The 10,000-nt window shown below is 46.1% G+C and overlaps 1 protein-coding gene across 1 annotated transcript in view; it reads left to right on the top strand.

Annotated features, from left to right (window-relative positions):
• Nucleotides 1–10,000, top strand: part of LOC134469054 (mannosyl-oligosaccharide 1,2-alpha-mannosidase IA-like) — a 250,878-nt gene that overhangs the window by 210,521 nt on the left and 30,357 nt on the right. Inside the window, exon 6 of the mRNA XM_063223072.1 lies at nt 8,538–8,661. Coding sequence (XP_063079142.1) covers nt 8,538–8,661 — 124 coding nt within the window. The remainder of the gene's footprint in view (nt 1–8,537; nt 8,662–10,000) is intronic.

Below are 10,000 nucleotides of genomic sequence, written 5' to 3' on the forward strand. Positions count from 1 at the left end.
CTGACACACAAGATGTAACAGGTGGCTATTTAAACACAAATATCATAATTCCTTGCCTAATTCATGTTCTATGGGCAAAAGCAATTAGTCAAAGGTGATTCCCATTTGCGATTTACCATAATTGAGTCAAATTAGGTTTCCACAATGGTATCCAGTAAAGGGTGCCAATACCAGTGTCGGAGCCATATCTATGATGTAGATTTCTGTCATGTAGCTGGTAAACCTAAAAGAAGATCCTGTGAAGAAAAAAAATGATTTTATGTTGGTTAAATATTTACAGTTTTTATGTTTATTTGATTTGTGTTTTCATACTTACCTATTTACTTACCTTTCGTTGACTGTTGTATTTTGCCCTGCACCTGAAGGCTTTTCCCTGATTGCTGCCATCCAACTCGAGACACACCCCTTAGACGCGCAGGTGCGCGATGCTTGCACTTTAAATTGGTGAGCATTCATTGTCTTGGTGGGATGGCCGTAAGAGGAAAAAGTTTTTAGACCGCAGAAATTAAGAATAGAGCAGAACCCTGCAATAGAAACCTTTATGTTCAACTGGATGCTTTTGTTCTATATCTGGAAAGAAAACCGGACTGAGGAAATTAAAAATCCAAGAACTTTATTTTCTTCTCTCTGTGAGTGCTTTACTTGGACTGCGTGTCGGGAACAAACTTACCACCATCCTCAATGGCGTTTGGTAACTTACGCCTGTACAAAGTCTAAAAACTTCCAAACCTGACGGTAAGAAGGACTTCAAGCAACTTTGGATTACTTTCCCTGCTTTGGATACGTGAATGCTTACAACTGGATGCGCTACGGACCTAAATGGAAGCGTAAAAGTAAGAAAGCAAGTTTGAACGCAGGGTGAGTGAAGAAAACGTGGAAGTGTATGAAACCTTAAGGACTTTGAAAGTTGAAATATTGAAGTGATTGTGGACTAAAGGAATATACATACTGATTGTGGACAGAACAAGTTAAGAATTAAGTCATAATGTCGGACATCAAGGAAAGCGAGACGGCTCAAGACCCGGCCAAGACATTAAAAGCCCAGGTTCTCTCTCGCCGCGGCAAATTGAGTGTCTGCACAAAACAGATTAATGAAATTCGAACTATGATTAAAAAAAATGTAGAAGTGGGAGAAGTTGAAGGAAAATCGAAGGCACTGTTGTTAAGCATTGAATCATTCAAATCCTCGCACGACGACGTACAGTCATTATTGTTAGACGAAGAAGTGGAAAGTGACACAGAATGGTTTAATAACAAAATGCAGGAAATGGATGATTTCTTTAAAGAAGTTGATGTTTGGAAACAAGCACAAAATAAATTGCAGTCGACAGTGCAGTCACGCGACAGCATTTCCAACGTGTCCAGAACTTCAAGAGTTTCATCTGCAGCGAAATTGGCATTGGCCGAGAAGGCCGCTTTAGATGCGCGCAGTAAAACACTACCAGCGCTGCAGGCGCTGCAAATGGAAGAGGCAGAACTCAAAATACAGCGTGAGATGGAGGAAAGATCTCTTAAATTAAAACGGGACATGGAGGAAATGGCATTAAAATCAAAGCGTGAGAGATTGGAGCTACAAGCTCAGCTGGATGAGGCAAATGCCAAACTCAAAGCACTTCGTGATGCTGAAGAGCAAGTCGACGCAATGAATGAGTACTTGGACTCCAGCAAAGAACAACCAGCTGAACAAAGTCTGCCCGAGCTCTCTGCCCTCGACTTCGCGCCTGTGACCACTGTTCCTAAAACGCCACTCCAGCGAGCTGTGCGACATCTCCAAAGCAGTTCCAGGGATACTACACCTTCCACTACAAACCAGCAGCAACAACGGGGCCAAATCAACGCCACTCCAACCACCGACACAGTGCAGCCTCAACATGGCGAAACCAACCCCACTCCAGCCAATTCAGTGCAGCCCAACAGGCAAAGAGATCTGGCAGAAATAATGGTGAGACAACAAAATCTTTCACTCCTACCAAAACGAGATGTGCCCACTTTTAGTGGTAGCCCCCTGTCATTCCAACCATTCATACTGGCATTTGAGCATTCAATAGAGAAAAACACTGATGACTACAAAGACAGATTATACTTTCTAGAGCAATTCACAGATGGCCCAGCTAAAAACATAGTTAGAAGCTGCATGCATATGGATGCCCGCCAAGGCTACACAGAGGCAAAAAGGCTTTTGAAAACCCATTTTGGGAATGAAATTAAAATTGCAAATGCATACATGGACAAGGCTTTTAATTGGGCAACAATTAAAGTTGATGACGGAAAGGCTCTCCTTGACTATGCATTGTACTTGAGAGAATGCCTTAATGCTATGCACAATCTGAACCATTTGGATGAATTGAATGTAGCATCAAACCTCAAACACCTCATATCCAAATTACCCTACAAGCTCCGTGAACGCTGGCGCAGCAAAGTATATGAGAAATCCCAACAAGATGACTCACGGATTAAATTCAAGCACCTCGTGGAGTTCATAGAATGTCAATCCAACATCCTACTGCACCCAGTGTTCGGAGACATCAGAGACACTCCGGCCAGCAAGCCAGTCTCTAGATCCAAGCCCAGCATAAAGCCTCAAAAAAGTGGAAGCAGTTTTGTAACCTCGGTCACACCCTCTAGCACTCAGACAGCACCCCGACCAGCTAGGACACAGCAAACCAACACAGTTGTTCCAACATCACTGTCATGCAGTTGCTGCTCAGATAGTGATGCCATCACAGACTGTGAGAATTTCAAATCCCAGGCACACAAGGAAAAAGTGGAGCATCTGAAGACGAACGGCTACTGCTTTGGGTGCCTAAAGAGAGGGCATATCAGCCGAAATTGCCTGAATAGAGCCATATGTGAGTTGTGCACACGTAAACACCACACATTACTGCACATTAACAATGATGAAACAGTTAAAACCCACGCTCCTGTTAACAGTGCACTCATTTCAGCCAGTCACGCTACAGGGGCCAGTCAGTGTGCTTTAGCCATAGTGCCAGTCATTGTAAGGTCAAACAAAAACTCCAACAGCATCAAAACCTATGCTTTCCTTGACCCGGGCAGCTCAGCAACCTTCTGCTCCGACAAGCTCATGCACCAGCTCAACATCAGCGGACGCAAGACTGAGGTGGCTCTGAGAACAATGGGACAGGAACAAACAGTGAGATGCTACGAGCTCACTGGACTCGAGGTAGGCAACATAGAGGGCAATGTGTTCCTTGAGCTACCCACAATCTATACTCAACCCAAAATCCCTGTGACCAAAGACCACTTGGTCACAACAAACGACCTGGAAAGATGGCCATACCTCAGTGGCATAACCTTGGACAGCATTGACGCTGACATTGAGCTGCTGATCGGCATGGACGTACCTAAGGCACTGGAACCATGGGAAGTCCTAAACAGCCAACATGGAGGTCCCTTTGCGCTACGCACTATTCTTGGATGGGTGGTCCACGGCCCGCTCAACTCCTGCTCTGCTGTGAAAAGACGTGACAAGTGGACAGCCACAGTCAACCGAATCTCACTGGAAAACATAAAGGATATGCTCATCAGTCATTACAATCACGAGTTCCCTGAGAAAGAAAGTGAAGAGGAGACGGAGATGTCTGTTGAGGATAAGAAATTCATGGATGTGACAACCAGGTCAGTCAAACTCAAAAATGGTCACTATCACTTACCTTTGCCTTTCCGCGATGAAGCTGTAACCATGCCAGACAACCAGCAGATGGCAGTGCAGCGCACAGTGGGTCTAGCCAGACGACTCCAGAAAGATTCTGCTTTTGCTCGTGAGTACACCACATTCATGGAAGATGTGCTCAGAAAAGGCTATGCAGAAAAAGTGCCAGCAAGTCAGCTGCAAAGACAAGATGGATTAGTCTGGTACATACCTCATCATGCAGTATACCACAAGCAAAAGGGCAAACTGAGAGTTGTATTTGACTGCTCTGCATTGTACAAGGGTAAATCACTGAACACAGAACTCCTCCAGGGTCCAGACCTGGCGAACCCACTGCTGGGTGTTCTTCTGAGATTCAGAGAAGAAAAGATTGCTGTAATGGCCGACATCGAGGCGATGTACTACCAGGTACGCGTTCATGAACATCATCGTGACTTTCTCAGATTCCTCTGGTGGCCACAGGGGGATACGAGCAAGCCATTGGAGACATACAGGATGAACGTACATCTCTTCGGTGCTGTGTCATCTCCAAGCATCGCCAACTTCGCCCTGAAACAAACAGCAGTTGACAACTCAGAGCAATTCAGTGCAACAACCCTTGACACAATCAATCACAGTTTTTATGTAGACGACTGCCTTCGATCTGTGTCTTCTGTAACAGAGGCAATCCAGCTTACACATGACCTCAGGGAAGCATGCGCCCAAGGAGGATTCACCCTGAACAAGTGGGTGAGCAACAGCTGTGAAGTCCTTGCTACGATTCCTGAAAGTCACAGAGCCACACTCGTGAAACATCTCGACCTGGACAGAGAAAAACAACCACCTCTGGAGAGGGCCCTAGGAATCCAGTGGAACATCCAGAAAGACACACTCACCTTCAAGGTTGCCGACAAGAGCACAGCACTTACAAGGCGAGCCATCCTTTCAGTCGTGAGTTCCATCTACGACCCATTGGGTTTCCTATCCCCCTTCATTCTCAAAGCCAAGCAAATCCTACAAAAACTGTGCATTGAAAACTGTGGATGGGATGACAACATTCCAAAAGAACTCTGCAAGCCATGGCAGAGATGGATGACAGAGCTGAAACAGCTGGACAGATTCGAAGTGGACAGGTGCATAAAACCTGAGGGTTTCGGCCCAGTGAAGACTGTTCAGCTCCATCATTTCTGTGATGCCAGCGAAGCTGGCTATGGAACAGTCACTTACCTCAGTCTTGTGAACAGCAGTGGAGACACTCACCTCGCCTTCATAACGGCAAAATCAAGAGTAGCACCTCTCAAGCAGATGACTATTCCCAGATTGGAACTTGCTGCTGCCACCCTCGCTGTGAAAGTTGACAAAATGCTCCAGAAAGAGTTACACATGGACCTCCAGGATTCCACTTTCTGGACAGACAGCACCACCGTGCTGAAATACATTCACAATGAAACCACAAGATTCCGCACATATGTTGCTAACCGCATTGCAGTAATCCACAGCCTCTCACAAGTACACCAGTGGCGGTATGTCTGCTCAAAGGACAACCCGGCAGATGATGCCTCACGTGGACTCCACATCGAACCACTCTTGGCGTCCACCAGATGGCTCCACGGTCCTCCCTTCCTCTCAAGAGGAGCATCAGAGTGGCCTGACCTGCCAGAGGACCTGAGCTACATCCCCAACTGTGACACAGAGGTAAAACATGCCATTACTGTCAACTGCGTGAAACTTGAAACTAATGCTACCTCTTCCCTGATCCAGTACTTCTCCTCCTGGAAGAAACTCCTCAGAGCTGTTGCCTGGCTGCTGAAGCTCAAACGCATCCTTCTGCTTCGAATCCGAAAGGACAAACCCAAGACATCCACAAGTGAAGGTGAGCAACAACGCTTAACTGTGGATGATTTAGACGAAGCAGAAAAGGCAATCATTCGTTACGAACAGCAACAGCACTTTGATGCAGAACTGAAACTCTTGAAAATGAGTAAGCCAGTGAAAGCTAGCAGTCCTGTATTCGATCTGGATCCAATCATTGAAGATGACTTCATGAAGGTCGGAGGACGGATTGGTGAATCTCCAGTGCCTGTGAGTACCAAGAATCCAATCATTCTACCAAAGTCATCTCACATAGTCGAGTTAATCCTAAGAGACATTCATCAGAAAATTGGACATGCAGGAAGAAATTACATGCTGTCAAAACTTGGACAGAAATTCTGGCTTCCTTCTGCTAACTCTCGTGCTAGGCATATTGCCCGCTCTTGTGTGTTTTGCAGACGAATGTATGCCAGACCTGGAACGCAGAAGATGGCGGAACTACCACAGGACCGGGTCACCCCCAACTTGCCACCATTCTCTCACGTGGGCATCGACTTCTTTGGGCCGATGGAGGTCAAGAGTGGTCGCTCACGTGTGAAGCGCTGGGGTGTACTCTTCACCTGTCTGGTAAGCCGAGCCATCCACCTGGAAGTAGCCGCAAGTCTGAACACAAGTTCCTGCATTAACGCCATCCGGCGTTTCCTGTGTAGGCGAGGCAATGTACTCACCATTCGTACAGACTGCGGCACCAACTTCACCTCTGCACAGAAAGAGTTGGAAACTGCGTACAATCAGCTGGCCCAAGATAAGATCCAGGAAAACCTGCTGGCCAACCATGTCAAGTGGCTCTTCAATCCACCACATGCAGCCCACTTCGGAGGAGTGTGGGAACGGCTCATCGGGTTGGTGAAGAAGACACTCCTCTCCATCGTGAAACAACAAACCCTCGACGACGAAATGCTGCGAACGGCCTGCTGTGAGGTTGAGTGCATCCTCAACGACAGGCCACTCACCACGACATCCAGTGACCCAACAGATCTCACACCCTTGACACCGAACCACCTGCTGCAGTTGAAGAATGAACCGCTGCCACCTCCTGGTCTCTTCAGCAAACAGGATGTCTACAGCAGGCAACGGTGGAAACATGTCCAATTCCTGGCAGATCTGTTCTGGCGGAGGTGGACCTCAGAGTACCTTCCCCAAATGCAGCGACGACAGAAGTGGACCAAAATCCAAAGAAACTTCAAAGTCAATGACATTGTGGTGCTGGTGGACCCAGCAGCACCAAGAAATTCGTGGCCCCTTGGTAGGGTGGTCAAGACCCTGCCCGGGCGCAAAGGTCTTGTGCGGAGCGTGTTGGTGAAAACCCAAACCAACGTGCTGCAGAGACCCATCGGCAAGCTCTGCTTGCTACTTGAAGGTGAAGAAGCACCTTAATCAGCCCCAAAAAGCTCTGATTGCACGCTCTCATTACTGACAAACCCACATATTCCTGTGCGTGCCCACACAACAGCCCATACACTTGCATTCATGGACTTCACAATTTTGCACCACATTTACAGTCACTGTTGCACATACATGAACTTTCACATATTGCACAACATATACATTGGACTTGGATTTTTGCGACCTTTTTTCATTTTTACCTTTTTTGAATTTTTTCACCACAAGGACTTGTCTTGCACTTAAAAAAAAAAAAAAAAAACGCAACCCCGCCCCCCACAAACGTAAACATTGATATGATTGATATTTGTGTAGATTAATGTACCAGCCTTTTCATTTACAATTTCTAGGCTCTTAATATTTTTTGGCTAACTATGTGTATGGACTGATGTATTTGGTAATTTTGGAACATCAGAAGGTTTAGCATTTATTTTGTATTTTATGGCTCCTTTTCGTAATTTAAGTTGGTAATTGTCCTGTAGTGACAATTAGGGGCCAGTGTGTCGGAGCCATATCTATGATGTGTGTAGATTTCCGTTATGTAGCTGGTAAACCTAAAAGAAGATCCTGTGAAGAAAAAAATGATTTTATGTTGGTTAAATATTTACAGTTTTTATGTTTATTTGATTTGTGTTTTCATACTTACCTATTTACTTACCTTTCGTTGACTGTTGTATTTTGCCCTGCACCTGAAGGCTTTTCCCTGATTGCTGCCATCCAACTCGAGACACACCCCTTAGACGCGCAGGTGCGCGATGCTTGCACTTTAAATTGGTGAGCATTCATTGTCTTGGTGGGATGGCCGTAAGAGGAAAAAGTTTTTAGACCGCAGAAATTAAGAATAGAGCAGAACCCTGCAATAGAAACCTTTATGTTCAACTGGATGCTTTTGTTCTATATCTGGAAAGAAAACCGGACTGAGGAAATTAAAAATCCAAGAACTTTATTTTCTTCTCTCTGTGAGTGCTTTACTTGGACTGCGTGTCGGGGACAAACTTACCACCATCCTCAATGGCGTTTGGTAACTTACGCCTGTACAACCAGTGATGCCTGGAACTTTACCATCTTAATTTTTTCCCTCTCATAGTTTAGTATTTAATGCTGTTGATATTTTTTATATTTAGTATCAACCACAAGCTATCTATAGAAAAATCATGGTTGACCTTATTATTTGTTGTCTGGAGATATGTCCCATAATGTACTTAAACCTCAAGGGTGCCGATATTAACTGGCGGCACTGTACCTCACTGTAGGATTTTGTGTGTGTGTGTGTGTGTGTGTGTGTGTGTGTGTGTGTGTGTGTGTGTGTGTGTGTGTGTGTGTGTTCGTGTGTGTGTGTGTGTGTGTGTGTGTGTGTGTGTGTGTGTGTGTGTGTGTGTGTGTGTGTGTGTGTGTGTGTGGTGGGGGGGGCGGGGCGGTGTTGACTGTGTCGGTGTGTGTTGTAATGATTGATGATTGATTGATTATGATTGATGACTGATCATGAAATTGACAATCCACCTCTCTCTTTGTGTGCGTGTGCGTGCGTGTGCGTGCGTTTGTGTGCGTGCGCGCGCGTGTGTGTGCGTGTGTCTGTGTGTGTGTGTGTGTGTGTGTGTGTGTGTGTGTGTGTGTGTGTGTGTGTCTACAGTGGTATAGGGCGTAACTGGCCCTGGGCGTCGGGTGGCAGCAGCATCTTGGCGGAGTACGGCACGCTGCACCTGGAGTTCATGCACCTCAGCAAGCTGTCTGGAAACCCCGTCTTTGCAGAGAAGGTGAACGCACACACACACACACACACACACACACACACACACACACACACACACACACACACACACACACACACACACACACACACACACCTCAGCAAGCTGTCTGGAAACCCCGTCTTTGCAGAGAAGGTGAACACACACACACACACACACACACACACACACACACACACACACACACACACACACACACACACACAGAAGGTGAGCACACACACATGCATGCAAGCACGCATCCAAACACATACACACACACACACACACACACACACACACACACACACACACACACACACACACACACACACACACACACACACTGACCTCAGCAAGCTGTTTGGAAACCCCAGTTGCAGACCTACCACTTTCAATTTTTCTGACACTTAACTGCTACCCTTGGGTCTGTTTGAAAGAGCATCCAAGGAGACCACTCAGACACAGCAGGTGAACACACACACACACACACACACACGCACACACACACACGCACACGCACACGCACACGCACACGCACACAAACACAATGTGGTGTGGTGATTCTTTGTGAGTTTTTATGATCAACTGTTTCTTATTTTGTTAGCCCCTATTTATTATGACTCACTCATTCTCTCTCTTTCTCTCTCTCTCTCTCACACACACACACGCATGCACACACACGCGCTCGCACACACATGCACGCACACACACACACTCAGAGAGAGAGAGAGAGAGAGAGAGAGAGAGAGAGAGAGAGAGAGAGAGAGAGAGAGAGAGAGAGAGAGAGAGAGAGAGAGAGAGAGAGAGAGAGAGAGAGAGATTAATCATCCAAGCCCCCTTGCAGCTGTTGCCAAGCTGCCCTCACTGCTAGAGGGCAGACCACCCAACCCTTAAGCCCAGAGCGAGGGCAGACAGAAGAGCAGAGCTCGTTAAGTCAAAGGCATCTGAGTCACCGGCACCAAAACTACAGATGTTTGACTCATAGTTCCTAACAATAGTTACTAGAGGATGGATGGATTATATGTTGAATGTCTGATCAAGTTTGTGAAGGTCCTTATATAAAGTACCAATCAATGTTTTCAAAGACCTTTGGATGACAAGGACTCTGAAAAGAACTTTTAGATGAAAGGTGAACCGTAATGCTTGAAATAGAATGGCCTAAAGTTGCCTACAAGTTCGATTTAATCCCAAATATGAGGTAACTCAGGGCAGGGACACTGCTAGAAGTTGTTAGCCAAGAGAGAAAATAATTTGGGTTCCTTAGCATTGTCTAGAAACCCTTTCTACAATATTATTGTCCAAAGGTTTCCTCTTTCATATACCCAGGCCAGAAACCTGCATTGCATCAGCAGACTTTATACGA

The sequence above is a fragment of the Engraulis encrasicolus genome, chromosome 18, assembly GCF_034702125.1.
Source record: "Engraulis encrasicolus isolate BLACKSEA-1 chromosome 18, IST_EnEncr_1.0, whole genome shotgun sequence".
Classification (NCBI taxonomy): Eukaryota; Metazoa; Chordata; class Actinopteri; order Clupeiformes; family Engraulidae; genus Engraulis; species Engraulis encrasicolus.